Source organism: Xyrauchen texanus, chromosome 45, assembly GCF_025860055.1.
Source record: "Xyrauchen texanus isolate HMW12.3.18 chromosome 45, RBS_HiC_50CHRs, whole genome shotgun sequence".
NCBI classification, from domain to species: Eukaryota; Metazoa; Chordata; class Actinopteri; order Cypriniformes; family Catostomidae; genus Xyrauchen; species Xyrauchen texanus.
Window position 1 is genome coordinate 16,380,235 of NC_068320.1, and position 27,088 is coordinate 16,407,322.

The following is a 27,088-nucleotide window of genomic DNA, read 5'->3' on the forward strand; positions in this document are numbered from 1 at the left end:
TGAGATAGTATAAATATTGTCTTGATATCAGTTGTATCATTCTACATTATTTAACAACTTTCATCCTAAAAGTACTTTAAAACATTATATAATGCTCTTCTTTATACTCTCGGGTGGCTGGATCAGCAGAGACAGTGTATTTTTACTCTATACAGTCTTCTTATTTTGTGTATACTGTATATTGTATATTATTAGGTGTATATTGTATATTGGGTTGTGCAACAAGATGTGTAAATTGTGTTATGTGTAAATCAGATGTTTATTGTTATTGTCTACTGATATGTGGCTTGGAACGGCACCCAAGACTTTCACACATTGTTGCAGTTGTGTACATGGTTGAGTGCCAATAAAGTGATTTGATTTGAGTTCAGATCAGTAAAGATGCACATTGAAATATACAGCCTTTATGAAAATGTATCAATCACGTTTAATGACATTTCTAAATATTTGAAGGTTATTAATCTAATTTGTTTAACATAGGCCTATAATTCAATTAAGTTTGTTAATACCACTATTGATAGTTATTATGCAGTACAATATTACCATATAATGGACACCATGCAGGTGTAGTTGTTGCAAGTTAGAACAACTGTGAAAGGTTTTGTGACATAAGTTCAACAAATGCTTGTTTTCTCCTGTTGAAAATCGCTCTTGAATAGAAAATTCAGGTATGGTTCAATTATGCCTACAGTTTATAATGTATAAATGCTCATTTTAATAGAAATTGCTGGACTTTGTGCTCATGACAAGGGAATTTTTTCATAAATGTCATTTTGGGACACAATTGTTTTATGTGTTACAATTTTAGGTAATTCATTAATCTTTATTTATTTTATTATGATTTTGTTAGAAAACCCTAATTACAGGCTCACATTGTGACAACTTACCTTAAACAATGCGACAACATGTCACAATAAAAGTTCAACGTCTGTTCGATAAGAGCCTATACAGAAATTGATTTATTTATTTTTGTATAAAAAAAAATTAAGAAACATTGATTGTTGGAAAAAGTGTGACTACTAGCCCCGTTCTATTGTCACATTGTTGTAGCCCATCTCTTGTATAAAACTGTTAATGCACGTGTGATCACCAGCAGGTGGCGTGATTCAGCAGATGCAGGTGCGCGCGATCGCTCTGTCTCACTCGCTTTCTGCTCTTGAGGGAAGACACGCGCACCTGCATCTCTCCCACTGACCGCTCATTCACGAAAGGACACTGTCATCTCCAACAGCTGAATTTTCGCCACATGGAGTTTTTTGTCTTGTTTTATTTCTCCGTCTTTATTCGCAAAAGTTTTGCCAAACTGTAAATAAGGGTTTAGTCATGCGTTTGTTTGAGCCGTATTACTGATGCGCATCTCGCGCTCGGTCTCCGCGAGGAATACATCAGAAAAATGGAATAGGCGTTTTCTCTCTCCATCTTCACAATGGGATTATTCAAACTTTATTTTCTGCTTTGTATTGTTGGAGTTTGGTATGGTAAGCTCAGAGTTTATACGATGTCTTATTAATTAATTGAAAATAGTGGGTTGTATGGCATACACTGATTTTCCTGTGTTGGGTTTTATGGTCACCCTTTACATTACAGCGTTAAAAATTAATCAATAGACTACTAATAGACCAGTCTTACTAAGAGTAATAGTCTACTGATCAGGTATGAACTTTTACAAATATATAAGTGTTGTATATACATGTGTTTAGTGCAGATTATGCCATTATATTTGTTGGGATGCTATAAGACTTAATTATAGTGATATCTAGCGCAACATGTAGACTGCAGGATTTAAAACCTAGAAATATGATAGATTTATTTATTTATTTATTTTTATAGTGTTTACCATGCTGGGAAAGCTAAGGGGAAGTCTTGGAATTTTATATAACGAAAAATAAAATGTTGCTTCTGTAGAGTATAAACCATAGTAAATTGGTGAATTAAATCTTTTTTTTTTTTTTTTTTTAGAGGAGTTTCTTTTCAACTAATCAGTCAAAACGGTTAACAAATCTGACTGAATTATTTATTAACATATTGAATATAGACTTAATCAAAATAATAATAATAAAAAAAATCCTTATTCAGTGATCAAAAAACACTATAAATGTTCATGGAAATGTTATGGCAGTTCACTGGCCAAAAGTGTGAGAAATCTGGGTAATGTCAAGGGACCTCGTATGTTTCATTGGTGTATTATTCCATTTTGTGTATATAACAGAAAGCTATTCCTCGTGTTTGTGTCCCTAGTTTCAGGTTTCGAGATTGACCCAACATTACATGTGGACATCTTCCAAGAGTTTGATCTTATGAGGTCAAGTGCCGAAGCCTCTCAAGTCCAGGGGTTCCACAATGAGAGCACGGCTTTTCTGTTTGAAGGTATGCCTTGCTGGAATTTAAATACTCAAGAAAACTGGGATGAATGTGCTTGTTTACTTTTGATTTAGGATCAGAGTGTATCTGACATCAGAGCATCTTACTAGATACTAGAGAAAAGCATTCACATTGAGACTCATCAATTTAGAAAAATTGGAATCCATTATAAACATCTGGAGAGAGGAAACAGCCAAGCAGGCATGCAGACAGCTGGTTTAATAGAACGGCACAATTCCAGATCCCGCATAATCTCTCATGAAAAATGGATCAACAGTGAAGCATCAATCCCATGAGAAAACAGGCCCCTGTGTTGAGTAGCAAGTTCTTACCCATCAAAGAATTGTCATCCCATTCAGAATATGCAGTTAAAAGTGCACTCAGTAACTTTTTTTTGTGTCATCTTGAACTTACACTGACACCTAGTGGTGTGGATGCAGCATCATCACCAGGATGATGCTGTTTAGGGCTCTGGAGTTATGAAAAATAGAACAATTACAGAAGTTCCTCTGTGAATTTTGAAATGAAATGTTCTATGGCTTTTGTAGTTAGAACAGTTTGTAGACTGTTCACAGCCATTCTATTATATTCCTTTATTCTCTATTTTATATTTAAACTAACCTTTTCGTGTATTCTGTTCTATTCTCTTATATTTAGTGGTCGACAGATATGGGGTTCTTAATGACTGATGCTGATGCCAATATCCAGAGAGCAGGCGGATACACTGCCTATATATCACACAATTTAATATAGTAAATAATAAACATAAAATTACTGAGAAATATAATAATTAACGGATTTAGCATAATATTTACTCAATTTCACACAAAACTAAAAAATAATAATGTTATATAGTATTTTAAATGGTAGATAGCAGTTTCTTCAGATTTCTGTTTGGTCATCAAATCTGAGTAATTTATTTGCACATGAAGAAATTTGTAATATGTTAGGAAGAAGGAAATAACAGTACACACAGTAGTCCATCAACCATGTATGGCATGTCCACGTTAGCAGTTGTATTTACTAAAAAAATACTGAATCAAACCAATTGTGCATACAGTGCAAAGTACATAAGACATTTTCTTATAGCACACGGGAAACGGCAGCATTTTCCTGGTTTCGGGCACAGCCTTGAAGTGCTCGCGCTCGTGTGGATCCAGCGCAAGCCTCAATCTCCTGCCAGTTTAAATGGCCTGGATGGGCTGCTTGGATTGTCATGGACTAACATCACAATTTGGGAATGAGAGGAACTTTTGATCCTGATCCTGAAGTTTTTGAATCTGGTTGATGTTATACATGCTTCACAGTAAGATATTAGATGAGCGCTCAACAGGAAGAAAACGCTGGATTTTCAGGAGGTTCGTGAATTACATCTGTTTAAACGAGATATCTCCATATTTGCAAATGGTATATAATACAAGGTTTATTGATATTTGCCTTTTATCATTAGACCAGACAGTTAAAAGTTACAGGGAACTGTTGAGTATAGACTGTTAGAATACGTTCTTTAGAGGCAAATAAATGAGCATTCCACAGGATGCTGGATCTGCTGAAGTTGTGTGAGGCTGGTTTATTACATCTATTTAATCGAGATACGCACATTTTTGCAGACAGTATATGATATAAATTTGATTTATATTTGCCTTTTTATCATTAGACCAGACAGTTAAAATTTACAGGGATCTGTTGAGGTGAGAGAGGGAGAATGAAACAGATGAGCACTTTAAAAATATGAGCTTAAATGCATCTGCCGTGGCTCTGATATGTGGACCACTTTAATGAGACTGCATTGCACAGCGGTCTATTATTGTAGTGACGCAATGGCACGTAACAACAAAACGAATGGTGACTGGTCGTTTACATGTCTCAGTCGCTTCCAAGGATGTAAATTAATGAATTACAAATTCTCACGTTACTGTAATTAAGTAGTTTAAAAAATGTATTATTTTCATTTTACTTGAGTATATTTTAAGTGCTGTAACTGTACTTTTACTCTGCTATTTTCCCATCATTTTTGTTTGCTACTTCCCTGTCCTGATTTTATTTTTATCTATCAACATGATTGGAAAGTGAGAGTCTCGTGACTCCCGTCAAATCAAATGTAAAAAACTTGAATGGCAGCTGCAGATCAGTGGAGGATGCCTCAAACACAGTTCAACACCTGAACATCACGGCCGCACCTGAAAGGGATTTGTGCAATGAAAAAGGCCAATTGCATGTGTCATGTGAGTTTATCTTGCTCAAGCCAGATATCAGCATTAATCCTGCCTCTAATTTGAAGAAACATATCGAGGTAAATTTAATATTTCTGCTTACTAGATTCTGTGTCTATAACGTAGCCTGTAATTTAACTATCTATCACTGAGATTATTGGTTTATGTGAGAGATTAAGGCAATGTTATCAATAGGGCTGGGCGATAAAACAATCTTTATGTTTATCTGGAAAAAAAAGAAGATATTGATGATAACATTTTTAGTAATTTTCTTTACTTAACCTATGTTCTACATCTAGAACAGGGGTGTTCATTACAACAATTGCGATAGCAAGAGCACCACTGGTTGGATAATCTAGATTAAATATAAAAGATTTACTTTTTTATTTCCTGACGTCTGTAGCTGCGTGCTGTTTTATTGACAGGCGCATAATGTTTGCGCTAATGCGGGTAAATGATCAAATACACTTTACAATTCCGCCAATGCCCATCTGGGAGGTTTTAATGTAAACGCATTTGGTTTGGTCTAAAGTGAATTTAAACAGTGGGACAAACAGCGGATTTGCATCAAAATGTTGGACTTGAAGTGTGCATGTAACCGAATTGAGCACTGTATAGTAGGCTATGTCATATTAAGGCTATTAATCAAACAACAATAACAAGGAAACGAGAAAACCATTCACTCCTATTGGCTGAATAACTTGAGTAGCTTTAAAAGTATTAACGTAATAGAATAAAACAGTGACATTTTTAATAATAATATTCTTTGAAAATATTGTTCGTTTTTTAATAATACTGACCCCTGATGTAGAGAGTGTGTTCATTTGTATAATAATTTACCAGGAAAGTAGAGATTATAAAATATTTTATAATTATGCTTAGCCTTTATAAAGATCAACATTTGCAGAGCAATATTTCAGCAGAACATCCCACCAATCACAAACATCAGAAAATTGTGCATTGTGCAATAGAATGAGAACACAGTTATCTTTGGGCTTAAAAGATACAATAACTAAATCAATGTTGAACAGTGTATCTCAAAAAAAGGACAATGTGGGTGGATGGAGTCGTGGAAGACTCTGAGGGCGGAGTCGCCTTATTCCGGAGTGTGGGCAGTGACAGGGTAACAACCTCCGTGGTAGTGAGCACGGACAGTGACAGGGGAACGACCTCTGTGGTTGTGAGCATGGGCAGTGTCTGTGGATTAGGAGCCCTTCTCTTGCACTTCCTGATGGCCGTGAGCACAGCTGTGAAAGTCTAGGAAGGAAGAGCTGTAGCAGGCTCGATGAAGGAAGGCAGAGCCATGGGAGGCTCGAAGGGCGGAGCCATGGTGCCCCTCCAAAAAAATTCCACTAGGACTGAAACAAGCATGATGGACTCTGCTGGCTCTGGGACAGATGATGCTGGCAACGCCGGCTTGTTGGCCGTGGTAGATGTGGGTGTAAGTAGCGGCACAGGGTTCCCGCGATAACCCACAGTGTAAGGGGAGAATATGAGCCTCAAAGCAAGGTCAATGAACTCTATTAAAGAGAGTGTGTGTACTGCTCTATGGTTAAGTCTCTCTGTTTGAGATGCAGCAGTTGCAAAGCTGCTAGATCCATGCAGGTCAGTTGTTCTGTAACGAATGCAGGAGAAAGTTAAGCGGGCAGGATCTAAGTGCAGCTTTGATTTAATAAGAAATCTAGTCCAGATACAAAACTTGGAAAATACACAAACAAAACAAAAAACTAAAACTCGGGAACTGAACAAACGTTACATCCATGGGTATAACAGGAAACAACTGATAAAGACACAAGCAAACACAAGGACATTACATACATTGGGGCATACAAGGTAAATGAGAAACAGCTAGGAACAATCAGGGCAGGAACCAAGAACAGAGACACAAGAAGGTAAACAAAACTTCAAACTAAAAGTCTCTTAAACCGCCAGGGCAATAGTTTTAGATGTGACTCGTTGTTAGCGCAATGCTCTACCAGTTGAGCTGTGGCCCTTGGTTTATTTATGAGTGGTTGTTTATCCTGATTGACAACCTTCTTTGAGCTATTTGAGGTTTACTGCCTTGTTTAAAGTCACAAAGGTGATGGCCATTCTCTGCTTTCTGGCTCGACCATTCTTCAGCACTTTCGTTTTGCACCATGATTCTTTTAGTTTACAGTTAATTAAGCACTATGCTATCATCACTACTTAAATTAACTTAAATGATGACAATTTTTTTTGTGGGTGCTCTGATTGTTTGGTTTTGCAGTTCTGTTCTGCAGTATGAATGGTGTATGAGAGAGATTGCAGTTCTGCATAGGGGAATACAATCATACAGCGTAAAATGTATGTATGTGCAACCGAATACCCATAAAACACACACAAGATACAGAAACAGGAAACTTCATGGGCATACTTAAGACACACGTATTTGATACATAGACACAAGGTGTGACCTCTCTCCTCTCTCTAGTATAAACAGAGGCATTTGATATCAGTGTATGCAACAGTCCTGTTCTGATTTAGGCTGGTGGCACCTCCAAAACATTGACTGGCCCTCTAGTAAATGCCAACAGGACTGCAGAATTGGGATCTAACTGACAGGCTTCGAGACAAGGTCATAAATGTGCAGAATGCAAATGAGATACCTCTCAGTGTCCGATGACATCCACGCTTTCCTGTTTATAAGGGGAAAGGAGAAAAGGAGAGGAGAGGGAAAGATGACAGATTCAAAACAAAACATGCTAGGGTACCATTTTAACCAGACAGTTGAAGGGGTTGGCTGAATGACCACAATCTTTTAACGTAGATGAAAAATATTATATCATAGTTTTATATCATAGTAACAGTACACAGTTTCAGTTGAAATTAAATATGCATGTGGTATATTTCGATAATCCAATTTCTTTTTTATTTATTTGGAACTTGATCAACGAAAACCAAAAGAGAAAAGTGTTTAGTACAAATGAAGGATACTTCTGGTGTCAGTGCAAAAACAGATTCACATTATGTGACACTTAAGTTTAAATCAGGAGACATCACGCTCTGTATTTTTGCATTTTTCCATATATTTGCTGCACAAATATATATATACCACAGTATAAATGGAACAGCAAAATCTCTATCAGTTAACACAATTCTACCATTGATTATTAAATACTGCTCAGCTCTAGACAGTTGTTTTTTGAAGTGAATATGTGCGTGTATGTTTAACTGAATAACTGGCTCTGGCTGAATTAATTAAAGCAATTGTTCACACCAAAATGAAAATTATTTCATATTTGTCTCACCCTCATGCAGTCCCAAATGTGCATGCCTTTCTTCTGTAGAACACAAGCAAAGATATTTAGAAGAAAATCTCTGTAGGTCCATACAATGCAAGTGAATGACAAACAAAGCTCCAATAAGCACATAAATGCAGAATTAATGTAATCCATAAAACTCCAGTGGTTTAATCCATTTTTCTGAAGCAATCCAGTCGATTTTGGGTGAGAACAGATTATATAACCAAAGTTTCACCATACATCTTGACATCAGCAGTCTCCTTGATTTCAATGATTTCAAGTTCGATTACAATTTCTAGCAGTGGAGTGGTGGTGGTGTAGTGGCTAAAGCACAGGGCTGTTAATCAGAAGGTTGCTGGATCGAACCCCACGGCCACCACCATTGTGTCCTTGAGCAAGGCACTTAAGTGCACTGTAAGTCGCTTTGGATAAAAGCGTCTGCCAAATGCATAAATGTAAATGTAGCACCATCTAGATCTCTACGCATACTTAAAGTGCTAGGAAGTGTAATCAAGCTTGAAATCATGATTGTGCCTAGAGACTGAAATGACAAGATGTACACTAAAAATTTTTTTATATTTTGGTTAACTGGATTGCTTCAGAATATGGGATTTGAATATGGATTTAACTGCTTGAGTCTTATGGATTTATTTTATGCTGCCTTTATGTGATTATTAGAGCTTTAAAGTTTTTGTCACCATTCATTTGCATTGTATGGCCCTACAGAGCTGTATTCTTCTAAAAATCTTTGTGTTCAGCAGAAGAAAGAAAGTCATACACATCTGGGATGGCATGATGGTGAGTATTTTCATTTTTGAGTGAACTATCCCTTTAAGGGAAAATGGATGGATTGAAGCAAACAATAAATCAATAAAAAAAGAGCATTTTGGCCTGACTGTTCCACATCCTTCAGACCTGGGGCTGACCGGGTCTTTTTAAGTACCATGATCAGATTCCTGCTCATTCATCAGATATTTGAGTATGCAGCAGCCAAGAGGAACTTTGCTAAGTGTTTCTCCATTGCGCTGAGGCTGTGAGGCTGGCACAGACAACAACAGTATGTCACTCATCCTGCATCCCCCAGCTGAGCTTCTATGTCTGGACCATGGACACTCTGTCTGCAGTATGATGATATGATTGTACAAACAGTTTCACCTTACAGCAAGCTCTGCAGAGGCTAGTGAACTTAATAAATGCTCCTGCCTCAAACCCAAGCCACTGTTTAATCTCACAGCTCTGTGGCAAGAAAAAACCCCTGTTTAATGCAATGTTAATTGCACTAGAGACACTTGTTCATTTTGTCATTATAATGGACCATGAACAATTAATCTGTGCATTTAAACTTTCATTAAGGTATGTTACAAACCATTAGTTCACCCTTTTTAGTCCTTGCATTATGAGTAACCTGGCTTATTAACCATTTAAGTGTTTTTTCATTGATTACATATCCACGCCTTAAAAAACACCATTGTCAGCGGTGAGTGTGAAAACAATGGCAGGGGTGGAGTGTTTGCAAAGCCTGTTTGGAAACAGGTTTGGTGCCATTTGGTTCCACTAATAGTGCATAAATGATAAACTGTATCTTTCATTGCTTTTGGCATAGAACATTTCCAGTTCATTTAACCAAATAATATTGGACTGTTTTACATGTGTGTGTCCAAAAAACAAATGATGTGTTCTTGTCATAGGGACTTGGGTTCAAGAAGACATTGCTTGTAATCTACATAAATTCCTAGTGGAACGGCAGTCTCCAGCTGGCCTCTGACCTTTAAATGCTGCCATTGAATGACTAGCCTTTCATTTACATTTTTCAGCACAACCCTGAATGGTTTATGGGGTAGACAGTATGGACATACGAGAGGAGGTGTCAGCCCAATGGGAAGGTGTCAGAAACATGTTTTGTTGGTGTTTCCCCAGTTGCCTTTAAAGCTGATATTTGTGAACTCTCCTACAGTGCTTCAGATCAAGGGGCCGGGGTCTTTTCTCTGCGGATAGTAGAGGTTACACAGGTTAGGTTTAGCTCACTGTCATACAGTGTGTTTGATTAATGAAGGCAGCAAAACTCCGCCTCATTCCTGGCGTACAATAGGCTCACTGCTGCAGCTTACATCTCCCCTGGGGTTTATCTGACAATAGCTGAAGAACATTAGCATTCCCTGGTTGGCCTGAGTGTGCTTGTGTGTGTGAAATGTGTCCCCAGAAGTGAGTTAAACCTGAAAAAACCTCCCTTTGGGGACATTTGGGGATCTCCTCATTTGGAAAAATCATTAATAAGTGGAGAAAATTGTTATTTTTTTATTCTAAAAAGAGAATGCAAAGCCGAATGGCCCTTTAGAGGCGAAAGATTGCTGGTATCACATTCATGTTAAAACATTATCAACTGAAACAATACTAATAATATGCCACTGCCATGTATATCTACTTGTGTTATACATTTGCTCATGCAGGGATGTTATGAATTAAACATGATGACATCTTAACACAAAATCCATCTTCAGTCTGACCAATTATTTGATACTTTAATACTACCACAGCAGTAATGATAGCACAGCTATCATTATTACATGAAGTAATTTTGTGGAGAAACCACCACTTTTTTGGTATGCAAAGGCTCACAGAGAGCACTGCAAGTCACAGCAATAGTATTAATATTATTTTAGACCACTCACAGTGCAATTTCTCAATCTTAAAAATTGTGTTTGGTGTGCAAATGCAATTAGTCTGTAGCAAGGTCAGAAATTAAGGGGGCTCGGAGCAAAAATGCCCACAAATTCAAAATATGGATGCAAAAAAATGCCCCTGCAATGAATTATTCTGTTTTTTATTTGTAACATCTGATATAGTTGTTAATATTCTATTATAATCCTAGTCATTAAGAATCGCATAAAATCTGAGCTGATGTTGATTTCAATTTAAAGGAATGTTCTGGGCTCAATCAAAAGTATTTGTGGCATAATGTTAAATACTGCAAAAATATTTTCAACTCATCCCTTGTTTGTTTAAAAAAAGAAGAAGCAAAAATCACAGTTACAGTAGGGCACTTAAAGTGGAAGTGAATAGGGGCCAGTATATAAATATTACTGTAAGATAAAAAATTAGAGCCACAAGATGTAAAGATTATAGGTGTTAACATGATTTTAGTGTGATAAACTATCTTACTAGCCTTATCTGTGTAAAGTTATAAGTTGTAAGTTATCTGTTGTGTGTGTGTGTGTGTGTGTGTGTGTGTGTGTGTGTGTGTGTGTGTGTGTGTGTGTGTGTGTGTGTGTGTGTGTGTGTGTGAGTACATGCTTATACTACATTGTGATACATATACTACATGCAAAGATACAAAAACCTGCCTTTTGGGGCCCAGCCAGTGGCTTATTAAACATACTAAACAATGTTTTTTGAAAATTAAAAAATGCAAAAAGGTTTCTGTGAGTGCTAGGTTTAGGGATAGGGTTAGGGGATATAAATTATTGTTAGATCTGTATAAAATCCATAAAATGCATGAAAGTCTATGGAGAGTCCCTACAATGATATGTTGATTTGTGTGTGTGTGTGTGTGTGTGTGTGTGTGTGGAAGTTTTATACAATGTGAATGTGCCAGACCCAGACGTCTCGTGTTTTCACAGTACTGATTTAAACACTTATGCCTGAGGAGACAACAATTTTTGGCATGCCCCATTCCCAGTGTGCTCTAGGACCTCATGGTGGCGTAGTGACCTCAGTCTGGGTAGTGATGGGAAGTCTGATTCTTTTCCTTGAACCGGTTCTTTCGGACGGTTCGCTTCAATGAACCTGTTCAAAAAACTATTCACCATTTAATTTACGCCTTCACGTAATGACGTTATTATATATAATGATAATACGCTGGTATTATAGAATACATGCACAAACACATTCAATAAAGCCATATGTAAGGGCATATTGTTGATTATAACATTGTATTTAATTAAGTTATAATAATAAGGGTGTTTATTGTCATCAGTGTTTCGCTTCAGTGATCTTACAATACAACCTACAGTACATAATCTATAGTAAAATTTGTTTACATCTCTTGACTGAAATGTATCGCCCACATTCAAGTCCATAGTTCAAAAATACTCATCATCTCAGTATTACGTCTGAAAGAGGCGATTTTCAGTTCAATGTACTGGTGACTCGCAAACTGCTGTCCTCGGATCAATGTACTGTTGACTCGAGAACTGCTGTCCTCGGCTCAATGTACTGTTGACTCGAGAACTGCTGTCCTCGGATCAGTGTACTGTTGACTCGAGAATTGCTGTCCTCGGATGAGTGTACTGTTGACTCGAGAACTGCTGTCCTCGGATCAGTTTACTGTTGACTCGAGAACTGCTGTCTTCAGATCAGTGTACTGTTGACTCGAGAACTGCTGTCCTCGGATCAGTGTACTGTTGACGCGAGAACTGCTGTCCTCGGATCAGTGTACAGTTGCCGCGAGAACTGCTGTCCTCGGATCAGTGTACTGTTGACTCGAGAGCTGCTGTCCTCGGATCAGTGTACTGTTGACTCGAGAGCTGCTGTCCTCGGATCAGTGTACTGTTGACTCGAGAACTGCTGTCCTCGGATCAGTGTACTGTTGACTCGAGAACTGCTGTCCTCGGCTCAATGTACTGTTGACTCGAGAGCTGCTGTCCTCAGATCAGTTTACTGTTGACCCAAGAACTGCTGTGATCGGCTCAATGTACTGTTGACTCGAGAGCTGCTGTCCTCAGATCAGTGTACTGTTGACTCGAGAACTGCTGTCCTCAGATCAGTGTACTGTTGACTCGAGAACTGCTGTCCTCAGCTCAATGTACTGTTGACTTGAGAGCTGCTGTCCTTAGATCAGTGTACTGTTGACTCGAGAACTGCTGTGATTGGCTCAATGTACTGTTGACTCGAGAGCTACTGTCCTTTTCAGTATGTTTTATTTGTTACACTCTGTTCAGCAAAATACACCTGAAACATACATTTCGCCCCTTAATCACACACATGCTCAATGTCAGCAACTCATGAGAAACTCATTGTACTGTTGACTAGAGAGCTGTTGTGACCCGAGCGTTCAGTCCGATTTGTGAACTAGTTGGAGTGGTTAATTGCAAAGAAGAGTTGGCAAAAGCAGATCCCAGTTCTAGGATCATATTACTCCCGGTTATCGGGTCATTTTGATTCGTAGTGTCAGGCATATCCAAGAGACAGGTTAAGATAGAGTAACTTGTGGATCAGCGTTGACTCGAGACACAAACTGTTTCAAACGATTCAGTCTGATTTCGTGAACTAGTTCAACTCGTTCAATAAAAAGAACCGGTTCAAAAGAATTATTAGTTCTTTCACGAACTGGACATCACTAAATCCGTGTTGAGCGCATTACCGTGGAGAACTAGGGCGTGTGGAGGCTCACTCTATTCTCTTCGGCATCCATGAATAACTCACCACGTGCCCAGCCGAGAACAACATTATAGCGACCACGAGGAAGTTTAACCCAACGTGACTCTACCCACCCTAGCAACCGGGCCAATTGGTTGCTTAGGAAGCCTGACTGGAGTCACTCAGCACTCAGAAACTTGTGGCTCCAGGTGTGGTAGTCAGTGTCTTTACTTGCTGAGCTACCCAGGCCTCACCATTCCCACTTTAAGTACACACTGACCTACATGTCAGTCTACCATACTGATTTCCTTAAATCCTCCTTTCTATTGACCATCCTCATTTGATCTGTGTGCATTTGTATTATTTGTATTATTCTCTTGCAAAGAGAATATATAAAAATACATGTCCCCATACTGGTCTACTTTGGCTCAAACAGCCATCCAGGTTAGCTTCATTATGCTACTGTCTCTCTGCTTCTGTTTGCAGAACAGTGCGTAGGTGAAAAGTACTGTATTGCACAAGCCTAAATGATTAATACTTTCAATTAAAACATGTAGGTTGTGTATGTATTATATTTAAGAAACTTTAATTGTGATAGATTATGAGTTTTGTTTAGCAGAGGTTTGAGATTGGTGATCTTGCAAATCTGGGATAAAAATTTGAGCTTCACCAGACCATCACAATGATGAATGGATCAAACATTGTTTTGTTTTATTTCTTCTTCTGTGACTTGTTCTGTGTTCCTTTTAAAATAAAGCCTGTTCATATGTTAGTCTTAACAGTCTTTATGAACAAGTAGACCACATTACTCCGTTGTAAATTTCACTAAACATGCACTAAAAGTATTTTTTTGTCTTTTCAAATGTAATGGGAAATTTGTCAGTTGATTCTGAAGGTTTTCTTTGGCAGCGTAATTAGAATTTGAATGGAAAGTCATATTTATTCAAACTAACTCTATTAGTTCCAGAACTGTCCTACAGGGACATTTGCAGCTATTGACACCATCCATCTCTTGTGGGTTAAATTGTCTCATACCTCCTCTCTGATTCTCTGACACTTGTAAGATCTCTTTATAGTTGGGACAATAGTGCTGGATTTAGCTGTCATTCCACTTGTTTTGCTGTTCCTTAGTTGACCCAAAAATGATAATTCTGTCACCCTGTTTTCTGTTTACTCACCTTCTTGTTCTTTCAAACTCATATGACATTCTGTCTTCCGTAGAACACAAAAGGAGACATTATAATGGAATCTAATAGCCTGATCTTATGAAATTTATGTGACAAAGGCAAAATGTTTGCAAACCAAAATTACACGCTTCATTACATGTTTGGCTGCAGTTTCCCAATGAAATGACCAGCAGGGGGTGGCAAAAGTGAGTGAAATTATGTTGTAACCTGAGGTTTTTAAGGTGAATAATAGTTGGATGTTTAATTAATAAAACATACCTCCCTAACCTAAAAATGTAACCTAAACCTAACCAATAGTATTCAAAAAGATAATTGAGAAGTGAACAAAAAAGACAACCTTACCCTTAACGATTGCCTAAACCTGACCATTAGTGTTTTAAAAGCAAATTTGACATGAAAAGCACATGTACTGAACCAACCGTGTCATTTTGTGTCGTTTAAATGGCACTTTAGTTTCGCTTTCGTTACACGTGTCCATGGTTGGTCTATAATCCAACACTCTATCTGGTTGTCTATTGCACAATCTAAGTGTGCTGAAATACTTGTTTAAAAGTAGGTGGGTCTGTAATACTTGTGTAAAAATTTAAGTAAGAGTAAAAGTGTTTCGATATCATAACATAGCAGTGTGTGAGTAAAAGAGCAAAAAATAAGTGTTTATAAAGTCATAAACAGCCATAGGATCCGTGATTTGTGTAAAAGTGAATAAAAAACACAGTTGATGTAGCACCTCAATTGTTAATTTCACCAGGAAACTGCAGCAAAATGGCACATAAAACTCTTTGTAGTTTACAATAAATTTAGTTGATGTAAGCTTTATTCTATGAGACTAGGTTTGAATCTTAGCTCCAGTTACCATTCACTGTGACTGCATCTTTTCCATACATTCTCTATAACAATGCGGCAGGGCGGAGGGCGGGGCCGGGTCGTGATCCTACACACCCGGTCCCGTATTAGGCTAATCAAGCCTCCGAGATATGTGTGTGCTTGTCTTTTGTTTAAGTTGTTAATTAAAATATTATTTACATTGTCAAGCCGGTTCTCGCCTCCTCCTTTCCCCTGAACTACGTTACACAATGCCTTACATGTTAGGAACAACATGAGGAGAGTTTCTTATGCCATATTTACTTTCTTACTTTCCCTATACTAGAGGGAACAGGCTCTGATTTAAATGTCTGCCTAATGCAACCTTTCTACAACCCTTTCTCTTCTCTCTGTCTTTTTCTGTCACTCTTACTGTCAGGCTCATCAAGGAATGCAAGGGCTTCCCTCAAGGCAGCAGAGCGAATCCTTCAGAAGTTAAGAGGGAGAAAAGAGTTCACTCTTCTGCTGACCCTCAAACAGGAGAAACTGAGCTCTGGAGTGCTGCTGTCCATCCACTATGGGGAACAGAGGTATTGCTCAATCTGACTCACAATTAGATGTCACTGTAGCAGTCAGTAGTGCTCGGGGCAGGACCACAGAAGTTAATTTGCAATTTTGGAGAGTAATATTTTCATAAAGAGTCTAGAGCAAATCGCAGACAGTGAAATACATAAACAACACCAGTCAAACATTTGGACACACTCGACAGAATTTTAAGGTTCTTTCTTTCTTTCTTTCTTTCTTTCTTTCTTTCTTTTGAATCTATTTCGCTCTTCTGCATATTTTGAGCCTCATATCTAGAGCTGTTTGTGTCTGGTAGACTGTGGTGCTCTAGTAAGATCTTCCTTTAGTCCATTTTATGATTTTCCATTTTTTGGAAAATGTAAATTAAGATTATGTGCGTATGAGAGAACATAATCTGCTCTCCTGGAACAATATCTATAGCATTTCTGATTCTGATTCTTAAAAAATATAAAAAAAATGTTAGTCTATTTTTAAGATTTACTGTACACATTTCAATTTCATAACTAAATTCTTTCAAATTGAATTATGTGATAAAAATAATTTAATACAACTTTCAATATTTAGTTTATTTTATTAAAAATAGTCAAATTCAATTAAATGAAATTGAAATGCATAAATCTTAAAATATGATTTTTTCTGGTAGCACTTTACAATAATGTTCAATTTGTTAACATTAATTAATGCACAACATACAGTATTGTTTATAGCATTTATTAATTTTTGTTAATGCTATTTATTAAAAATATAGTTGTTCATTGTTCGTTCATATTAGTTCACAATGCATTAACTAATGTTAACAAATAAAACTTTTGATTTTAAAAATGTATTACTATATGTTCAAATTTTAATGAACTGAGATTAAGAAATTCTGTAAAAGTATTGTTCATTGTTAATTAATTTTAACTAATGTTAACAAATGGAACCTTATTGTAAAGTGTTACTTTTTTTAGTGTGTGTACTGACATTTCTTAAACACACACAGTATTGATTCTAACACCTCTTTAAGGTCAGCTCTCAAACTCTGTACCAAGAGATTCATAGATCACTGCTCTTCTTCAGGTTAATTTAATCTCCCTTAAGTTTTCCCAGCTGCTTTAACACATTCTAGAATTTAATAACAACTCTTTGCAGCTTAACCTAATGCCTTATCCATGAGAACATGAATGTTCCCTAAATTTATTATGGCAGCAGTTGTTACCTGGAGTTATTGGCTTTCAACAACTGATTTCATCTCAACCAACTGATTCATCATTATGTGTTTTCTCAAAGTAATTACATTTTCTTGGCTTCCTCCACAGGTTTCTGGAGGTAGAGAGCAGCGGTCTACGTAATGAGATCCGTCTCTTCTTTCAAACCGCAGACCAGCGACTGCAAAGAGAGGTCTTCCCCTATAGTCTAGCAGATGGACACTGGCACAAAGTGTCTTTGGCATTCAGTGCCACTCAGGTGGTGCTCCATATTGACTGCAACAGGTGAATGGCTTGAGGAGAAAGCATTAAAAGTATGTTCTGGGTTCAGTACAATTTAAGGTCAATCGACAGCATTTGTGGCATAATGTTGATTACCACAATAAAGAATTACGACTCATCCCTCCTTTTCTTTATAAATTAAAAAAAAATATATATATATATTGAGGTCACAGTGAGACATTTACAATATAAGTGAATGGGTTTAAAGTAATAAATATGAAGCTTATAATTGTATAAAAGCACTTACATTAAAAAAGCTAACTTACATTATCTGTTAAAACGTGTGTATCATTTGAGCTTTAAAGTTGTTTAAATCATAATTTTTTCAGTCATTTTAGGGTTTTAGGGTTTGTTGAGATTACATTGTTATGGCAATACAGTTGTGAAATTGGCTATAACTTTACACCGAAAAGGTTAGTATGTGTTTTTATCACACTTAAATCATGTCAACATGCATATTGTTTCTGTCTTGTGGCTATACTTTAAAAAAAGTATGTGCCTCATTTAATCAATATTATGCCACAAATGCTGATGATTGAGCTTAACTTGTATTATTAGAATATTACTTTAAGAGAGATGGATTTGCTACTTTTTAGTGTGTTAATAGGAATGAAGTGTCATGTAATGTATTTGGCTACCAGTTACACTGTGTCTTAAACAGCTGCGTAATGTTACACAATCACAGCCAATCAGAGTATATTTGATGTTTAACATACAGTAATGTGGATCAATGAGATGTTACGGTAGGCGGGGCCACCCAGCTTCAAGTCAGAAAATCAAAAACCAAGCAGTCTGAAAAGTTTCCTTTCGCTTGACAAATATTCAGACAAAAACTCAGATTTTCATGGACAATATTGTATTGTTTGTAGCTTTATCGTATATCGCTCCTGGCTAGGTCATAATGTTAGCCTAAATTCTTATTAGGCTATGTGTCCCAAGAACATTCACCTTACACATTTTATTTTTAACTTTTTCTTTTCTTTTTTGTACTCTATTGTCAGAATTTATGAAAGAATTGTGGAGACCCCATATATGGACTTTCCTGGAGGAACAAACGTCTGGCTGGGTCAAAGGAATGATGCCCATGGCTTCTTCAGGGTACAGCACATTACTGCACTTCAGAAAATAGACCATCAAATCTATAAAAGTTCCAAACTTGTCTCATTAAGGCTGACTCTGTTGGAGTGAAAAAATCCCAGACTCTATAACTGTTCATAAGTTATTGTGATAAAAACTGGCAGCCAAAAGTGTCAACTGTGATAAAGCTAAATTAGACTAGCTGTGGATTTATAAACTTCTAACTGTGTTCTGGTTTATATCCCTCTCTACTTTTCTTTCTGTCTTCTCTTTTTCTCAGGGTGTGATGCAAGATGTTCAGTTGGTGGTTGTACCTCATGGATATATCGTCCAGTGTCCAGATCTCAACCGTAGTAAGTGCATGTTCTTGGTGGTCAGCACACAACTTAAAGGCATAGTTCACCCAAAAATTACAAATCTGTCATCATATACTCACCCTTACATTGTTTCAAACCCAGATGACTTTGCTTCCACAGCAGAACTCAAAAGGGAATGTTAGGCAAAATGACAGCCTAAGTCACCATTCAGTTTCATTGTATATAAGATGCAATGAAAATGAATGGTGACTGAGTCTTAACATACTGCGTAACATCTCCTCTTGTGTTCCAAGGAAGAAAGAACTTCATAGGGGTTTGGAGCAACATGATTATGAGTATATAAATATATATTAATTTCCTTTTTGGGTGAACTATGCCTTTAACTATACAATTTGTTTATTAACTGGTCTGAAAATATGATTAAACAATGTTCACCCCATTTGCAGCTTGTCCCACATGTAATGATTTCCATGGCCTGGTGCAGAAAATTATGGAGCTTCAAGATATTCTGGCCAAAACATCAAACAAGGTAGGCTTGTAGAGGTTTTGTGGATTAGTGTGGCCTGTCTTTTGGTGGCTTTGCTTCAGTAGTTAATACAGTGTATTTTACGGTCTATTTTATGGTGACCACCACAAAATGCTGCTTTTTTTTTTGTATTGCATCCCTCCATATTTATTTAGCATTCAGTCTCACCCTCTCTTGTAGTTGGCACTTGCTGAAGAGAAGATGAACTACTTGGATGGCTGTTACTGTGAAAGGACATGCAACCTGAATGGAGATATATACAGAGAGGACGATGCCTGGATAGATGGGTGCAGAAACTGCACATGCTCAGTAAGATCATGTCTTAACAGGAAGGGAGCTTGAACACTTATTCAGGATAATCTTGAGGAGATACATTCATCAAAATTAGAGATGTCAATCCAAACTCTGAGTTAACAGACATTTGCTCAACAAACTGGTAGTTTGTAAGGGAAATTTTGAAGATATAGATTATAAGTTGGATAGTTCTAATGTTGATAGTAAGACATACAAGAAGCCCTTCGATTTGCAGGAATGCTCGTGAAAGTGATAAACTATAACTGATTTTGCATGTGAATATCGTCACAGGTTTGACCGAATGGTCATGTGGACATATTTATATTTATATTTATATTGCTTAAATTTTAATTCTTGTTTCATATATTTAGAGATTGTGTGACACGCACCTACAACACCAAAACAAATTCCTTGTATGCGTAAAAAACTTACTTGGCAATAAAGCTTTTTCTGATTCTGATGGTGTGTGTTTGCTTTTCACTTGCAGAATGGTACAGTGGAGTGTGAAAGTATTTTCTGCCCACCACCCCAGTGCCCACCTGATACAGCTCCAATATACATGCCTGGAGCATGCTGTAGAGAGTGCCTGCGTGAGTACCCACATACACATGCGTTTGTTCTTCTATACTTTTGGCAACTTTCCATTGACTTCTATTGTTTTATACTGAGCTACAGATATTTTATATCCCTAAACTCTACCCCTACAACTACCCCTCACAGAAACCTTTCTGCTTTTTGAAATTTTCCATTGACTGGTCCCAGCAATGCAGACACACACACACACACACACACACACACACACACACACACACACACACACACACACACACACACACACAAACACAAAATGAGGCCAAGCATCTATAGGCAGCCCCCCTTCATTCTCTCTTTATCTCTTTGTCTCAGATTTCGATGTCTCACTTATCACTGCATCATTTTGATTCTCTCCCCACTATCTTTCTTTCCACTTGAATCTTTTATAAAATCACACTGCAGTCTTGATTACAAACTGACCATGTCCCTGTGTTGCTAGGTTACCGCTGCCACAAATGCGAATGTCAACACACACAGTCACACACTTCCTCTGGTATAATTAATAATTCAAGGCCAGTGTGCAGCGTGTTGTGTTTGAGTGAGCAGGGCTAATGTGCAGTAGCTAATAGCAGTTTGACTGATGACTAAAGCTTTATTTAACCCTGCACTCTGGTAGGCTTAATCTAACATGCTGATCTGATCGATGCTTTACTAGTCTCTCTCTTGGAGAGTCTGTTCCCCATAAAACATCCTTTCTCTCTATCCTCTTAATATTTTGTTCTTTGCCTTATTATTGCTTCTTTTCTGTCTATATATTTCTCTATTTAGCTGTCTGTCTGTTCAGAGGAAGGGTGTACGTAGAAGGGGATCGTAAAAGCATACATGACTCTGAGGGAAACTGTCTGCTATTTGAGTGCAGGGTAAGTGACATCATAAAACAGCAGACTGTCTTGGGTAATCCGATTACAAGTGGAAAGTGCTATACACAGGTCTAAATTGTGTCCAAAATGTTTTATGATCCTAACACTCAAACCACATTTGGAGGTAACCAGATATACATGTGATCACATTTGTAATGTCAACACTATTCTGCAGTGATGTGTCCTGGACAACAGTGAAGGACCACCAACACACCTCTCCATCAACCACTGTACTCAAACAAGGGTTTTAAACTTTTCTAATTACATCTGGATTTTAAAGAAATTGAAATTTACGTGACAATGTCAAAATTTTTGCAAACCAAATTTACGTGCTTCATTACAAGTTTGGCTATAGTTTCTCAGTGAAATGTCTAGCGGGGGATGCCAAAAGCAAGTGCAATTATTGTGTAATCAGACAAAGTTTTTAAGGTGGATATTAGATGTATGTTTTAATGAGTAAAACATAGCCCCTCAACCTAAAACTTGAACCTAAACCTAACCAAAAGTTTTCAAAAAGATAAATGAGAGGTGAATAAAACGTCTTTACCCTAAACCAACATCTAAACCTAACCTATAGTGTTTTAAAAGCAAATTTGACATGAAAAGCACAATTACTGAAGCAACCACACCATTTAGTGTCTCTTCTTTGGCACTTTCACTTTCGTTTTGAGCATCTTCGGCTGGGCTCGAAGTCCAAAGTCCAACACAGGTGATTTACAGCAGAAGTTAATCACAATGGAATAAGTGTGTAAATGTAGAGGGGCCTGGGTAGCTCAGCGAGCAGTGACACTGACCATCACCTCTGGAGTCGCAAGTTCGAATCCAGGGTGTGCTGAGTGACTGAGAATTGGCCCGGTTGCTAGGGAGGGTAGAGTCACATGGGGTAGCCTCCTCGTCGTCGTGATTAGTGGTTCTCGCTCTCAATGGGCCATGTGGTAAGTTGTGCATGGATCGCGGAGAGTATAATGAGCCTCCACATGCAGAGTCTCCGTGGTATCATGCACAATAAGCCACAAGTTGCAATGATTGACTGTCTCAGAAGCGGAGGCAACTGTGACTTGTCCTCTGTCACCCGGATTGAGGTGAGTAACCGCGCCACCATGAGGACATACTAAGTAGTGGGAATAGGGCATTCTAAATTGGGAGAAAATGGGGATTAAAACAAAAAGTGTGTAAATGTAGGTGGATCTGTATCACAAGTGTTAAAATGTATTGTTTTTCAAATGAAGCATTAGAGTAAAAGTGGTTTGATATAGTAACATAGGGTGAGAATAATACAGCAAAAAATACGTGTTTATAAAGTCATAAACAGCCAAAGTATCGGTGATTTGTGTGTTGTTGTAGCACCTCTAGTGTTCATTTTTACTAGGAAACTGCAGTAAAATGTAGAAAGCAGCACGTAAAACTCAGTTTGCAAAAAAACTTTGAGACTAGGCTGAAAATAACTGTCCGACCATTCAAATGTAATTATATTTAGGAGAACCGGTGCAGCAATTATTTTGTGCTTTTAAACTGACGAAGTAACTGATGTATGTAGTCAGAAATCAGTGACTCTCCTGTCTAAATCCGATCACTAGTCTGATTGGAAAACAACCGACATTGATCTTGATATCAGGTGTTAATTGGGCCGGAGAATTATGTGTTCAAATGTGATGCTGAATTTGGTATTTGAATGGCAGCAGGGATGGACTAGCCATCGGGAACACCGAGACCTTTCTCGTTGGGCTAGACGCTCATGTAGTGGGCCACTCAAAATACTCAAATTGTGGCAAAATGGTGCACATGGTTTAAACACACAGAGCATCTGCCTGCAGTCCATCACGTAAGACCAGAGCAGGACCTGTCTCTCTAACTCATCCCCCAGTGAACTGTAAAACCAAGGGGGAACGCTTGGGCTGGATGTGCTATATTTATCCAGTGATGGTTTTCACACACAGTCCAGCCCTGACTTAGAGTTTGAATTGAATAAACCCATGTTTGTGTGTCGCAGGATCGAAGTATGCGTAGAGTTGAGATGGCTTCCTGTCCAGAACTGAACTGCCCCGAGTCAGAGCTGATCACACTCACAGACCGCTGCTGCAAAGTGTGTAGAGGTATGACACACACACACACACACACACACATAATCTGACCTCTGCAGTGATCGGAGATATATTAAGGATAGTCACCTTTGTCAATTGCACACAACATACTCTATGTGCTCAGCACCAATCCATACGTATACATGACAGCTTTCATCTATTTTTGCACCCTCCACACACACATAACAGCACACACAATGCCTCAGTTTAATAGTGGTACTTTAAAGGGCAGCGTATGCTAGAATTATTTTCTTTCCACACTCTCACAGTTCATAAATGGAGCCACACTATACCTTTTATATACCTTTATACTATGTTTTAACATTTTGTAAATCACTTTCTAAATACATGTGAAAGACCCCATGACATTTTTCTGTTAATGCCTATTAGCTTTGGTTGCATCTAAACACTTGTGTACTCCTAAAAGTAAAAATAAAACATAAACAAAATAAGCACATTTAAAATTCACAGGTACAATATATTGATGACCCATCTTCTCCATAGGGGCATGTGTAATGGTAGCCATCTGATACGTGCTGTGCAGTATGTATAAACCTCACTCCTCTGGCCTCAAGAGGCGCTTGTCTCATGCCTTTAGCTCCCATGCCAGAGACCCCGGTTTGAATCCCGCTCGGAGCGGGTCAAGCAGCACCAGTTACAGTGATGCTGTGACCTGGATGGGAGTGAGGTTTAAGGGGGTGAGTGTAATGGTAGCCAGCTGGTACAGGCTGTGTAGTGTGTGTAAACCTCACTCCCCTGGCCTCAAGAGGCACACTAGTGAATGATGAGAGCCTTTAGAATCCTCGTTAGCACGCCCGCCACATCCCAGTTCAAATCCCTCTCGGAACGGGTTGAGCAGGACCGTTTACTATGTTCAAATTTTTTCTAATAAAATGCTTTCTAGAATGAGAATGTGCAGTAGTCACTGATCTAATGAGGTAAATTACAGGCTACTTGCCAAGCCTTTCAATATGTCCTGCCCTAACTTCCTGTTTCAATAAAAGTCCACACAGGGAAGAAAATTGTGTTTGTCAATCCATTTAAAGGGGTCTTTAAAGCATGCATTGTCTGTTATAAATCACAATAGGGAATTGTGTAGAGCACTTCAACTCTAAATTCTTATCACTCTCTCTCTCTCAGGGCATGATTTCTGCACTGAGGGTCACAGCCTCAATTGCGTAGAGAACTCTGACTGCATTAATCTAGAGGCAGGAGCTTCCTGCAGCTGCAAAGAGGGATATCATCCACTCAGGGATGACAGCGCTTATTGCCGAGGTATTGTGTTTAAACCCCCAAAAACAAACCTGCTAATGAGACCTACACTGTAAATCAATTATGTACTCTACCAGTCAAAAGTTTGGACACACATACTCCTTCTTTATTATTACAATTTTTCACATTTTAGAATAATTGTGAAGTCATCTACACTATAAAATATCACAACTTCATGAGGTATCTACCTGGGATGCTTTTTAAACAGTATTGATGAAGTTCCCGTACATGCTGGTAACTTGTTGGCTGCTTTTGCATTAATATCTGGTTCAACTCATCCATAAATTTTTTTAATTTTTTTTATTAATTTGCAGGCACATTCTATATTTGTTATATCCAGTCTTTTGACTGGTAGTGTTTGTTTACCAACAGTATGTGAAAAACAAATTAAAATCTAAATCCATCAAACCTTCTGTTGCACCACCTGCTGGCACCTGTAATCTGACCCTCCTACGATAAACCTGCAGTGTAGTTCCTTCTCTAAATAGGCTGCAAACACAGATGGAGGAGTTGCCGACAAAAGCCATTGACTGGTAATGTTGGTGTCTCACCGAATGAATATTTCAGCACTGCTATTATCCTTACGCCTGTAATTAATGCATTGTAAATGCTGTGTGTGTGTGTGTGTGTGTGTGTGTGTGCATGCGTGTGTGTGTGTGCAGATGTGAAGGAGGATTCCTGTGGATAGCTGGCTTTTAATAGGCTGTACACTTGTCTAAATACACACAACAGTCCAGCCAGTGTGTGCTAGATATCTCTTTTCACACACAAGACTAATGCCTAGCTTTATTTTTACCTTAGAGGTGGTGTGTGTTGACTGCAAATATGATCCTGTCAAACAAGAGCTTCTATTTTGGTTTGATGGATTTGATTTCCTGTTGGATTTTTTGAATGACTGAGCCACAAACAGTACAAGCAACCTTTGCAAAAAAGTACTGTGATTGTGTCATGGTACATTGACGGTATAAGATACAATAGTAATGTCATGGTAGTAATACCATGGTACCTTCATATATATCATGCTACTGAATAATTACATATTCATTAACCATCATATTAAAATGAAATGGTAAGGTACTACTATGGTACCATGCACAAAGAAGCATTGTATTACTAGGTTACGTGTCCTAAAACAATAGTTATACTATACTATATTTTTGTAAATTTATAAAGCATTTATAAACATGTTATTACATGCAATCTGTTCACCAAGTCCTCAGATAGACTTTACTGCTTATGTAAACCCTTTTTGTATAATATGTTTTACACTGAACTGTTTAGTGACTGTATCCCTTTTACCCTGTGTACTGTATAAATTATTAATAGTGCTGGTAGTGTTGTTAGATGTCAAGGCAGTCATCTGAAAGCATCAGAATTGAAAACCTTGAATAAACTGCTAACAGATTGTTGACGACTACAGTTTACAGCATAGTTTCTCTTAATATGTCTCTCACCCTTATCACTGCGAGTCGCTGTGTGAGAGCCTCACGCCTCTCACATAGACAATCAATAGTCAATTTGGGGTGACATTTAAGAGACATTCTTTGTCACCGCAAAAGGCTTGAGTTGAAGTAATGTGGAAGCAAGATTCTATCAGAGCTTTATGTCTGCAGGATTTCAGTGTGACATGATAGAATTGGAGTCATATCAGTCATTACACTTTTTGAGGAAATCAAGCCACAAATGGACAGCTTAGCAAGCAAAGACACTGACTACCACTCCTGGAGTCAGTCGAGAATTGGAGAATTCGAATCCAGGACGTGCTGAGTGACTCCAGATAGGTCTCCTAAGCAACCAAATTGGCCCGGTTACTAGGGAGGGTAGAATCACATGGGGTAATCTGCTCGTGGTTGCTATAATGTGGTTCTCTCTCTCGGTGGGGAACGTGGTGAGTTGTACGTGGATGCCACGGAGAATAGCGTTAACACACTCAACAAGCCACATGATAAGATGCGCAGATTGATGGTCTCAGATGCGGAGGCAACTGTGATTTGAACTCCACCACCTGGATTGAGGCGAGTCTCACCACCACCACGAGTACTTCCAGTGCATTGGGAATTGGGAATTGAGAATTCCAAATTGGAGAGAAAAGGGAAGAAAAAAAAAGATTGCTGGGATTCATATTTTCTAGAACAAAAGTAGCAGAAAAAAGGCATTACATTTTCAATTACAAGAGCAATGAGTAAATTCTTGCCTCGTCAATTTGAGCTCTGAATCCTCCATGGCAGATAAGACTGAATTTCTCACCAGGTTTACTGTTAAAGCGAATGCATTGCTTTGATGGCTTTGTAGTTTGTTTACGGCTGCCTTGTAATACTGTCATAGGCATTCATTGGAAACTCAATATCAGAATGGGTTTGTGAAATTACTCCTGTTTTTTTGTCTGTAAGATATCAACTTGTATTGGAATTAACGTGTACTGTAAATTTGTTCAGGGCAAAGTTTTTTTTTCCAGATTTGGTCTTGGGAAGTTGGCTAAAGCAGGGGTTTTCAAACCTATGGTCCTAATAAAGTTCCTGACGTGGTCTTCTGCTGTTGTAGCCTATCCGCCTCAAGGTTCTACATGTTGTACAAGTTTACAACAATTGTAGAGAGTGGTTATCTGAGTTACCGTAGCCTTTCTGTCAGCTCAAACCAGTCTGGCAATTCTCCGTTGACCTCTCTCATCAACAAGGCATTTCCATCCGCAGAACTGCCACTCACTGGATGTTTTTTGTTTTTGGCACCATTCTGAATAAACTCTGAGATCGCATTTTTTGGTTGATGTGAACATTAACTAAAGCGCCTGACCCGTATCTGCATGATTTGTTGCATTGTACTGCTGCCACTGATT

The 27,088-nt window shown here is 38.1% G+C and overlaps 1 protein-coding gene across 3 annotated transcripts in view; it reads left to right on the forward strand.

The window, feature by feature from the left end:
* The first annotated feature begins 1,160 nt into the window (after nucleotides 1–1,160).
* The window catches only part of LOC127637167 (protein kinase C-binding protein NELL2-like), a 57,986-nt gene continuing 32,058 nt past the window's right edge, over nucleotides 1,161–27,088 (forward strand). For 2 of the 3 annotated variants that reach the window (XM_052118095.1, XM_052118097.1), the window contains exons 1-12: nucleotides 1,161–1,478; nucleotides 2,239–2,367; nucleotides 15,620–15,770; nucleotides 17,064–17,237; nucleotides 18,236–18,332; nucleotides 18,592–18,664; nucleotides 19,075–19,157; nucleotides 19,335–19,463; nucleotides 19,936–20,038; nucleotides 20,811–20,902; nucleotides 22,893–22,995; nucleotides 24,124–24,258. In XM_052118095.1, coding sequence (XP_051974055.1) covers nucleotides 1,427–1,478; nucleotides 2,239–2,367; nucleotides 15,620–15,770; nucleotides 17,064–17,237; nucleotides 18,236–18,332; nucleotides 18,592–18,664; nucleotides 19,075–19,157; nucleotides 19,335–19,463; nucleotides 19,936–20,038; nucleotides 20,811–20,902; nucleotides 22,893–22,995; nucleotides 24,124–24,258 — 1,321 coding nt within the window. In that variant the 5' untranslated portion in view covers nucleotides 1,161–1,426. The remainder of the gene's footprint in view (nucleotides 1,479–2,238; nucleotides 2,368–15,619; nucleotides 15,771–17,063; nucleotides 17,238–18,235; nucleotides 18,333–18,591; nucleotides 18,665–19,074; nucleotides 19,158–19,334; nucleotides 19,464–19,935; nucleotides 20,039–20,810; nucleotides 20,903–22,892; nucleotides 22,996–24,123; nucleotides 24,259–27,088) is intronic. The other variant, XM_052118096.1, reaches the window with a different exon arrangement.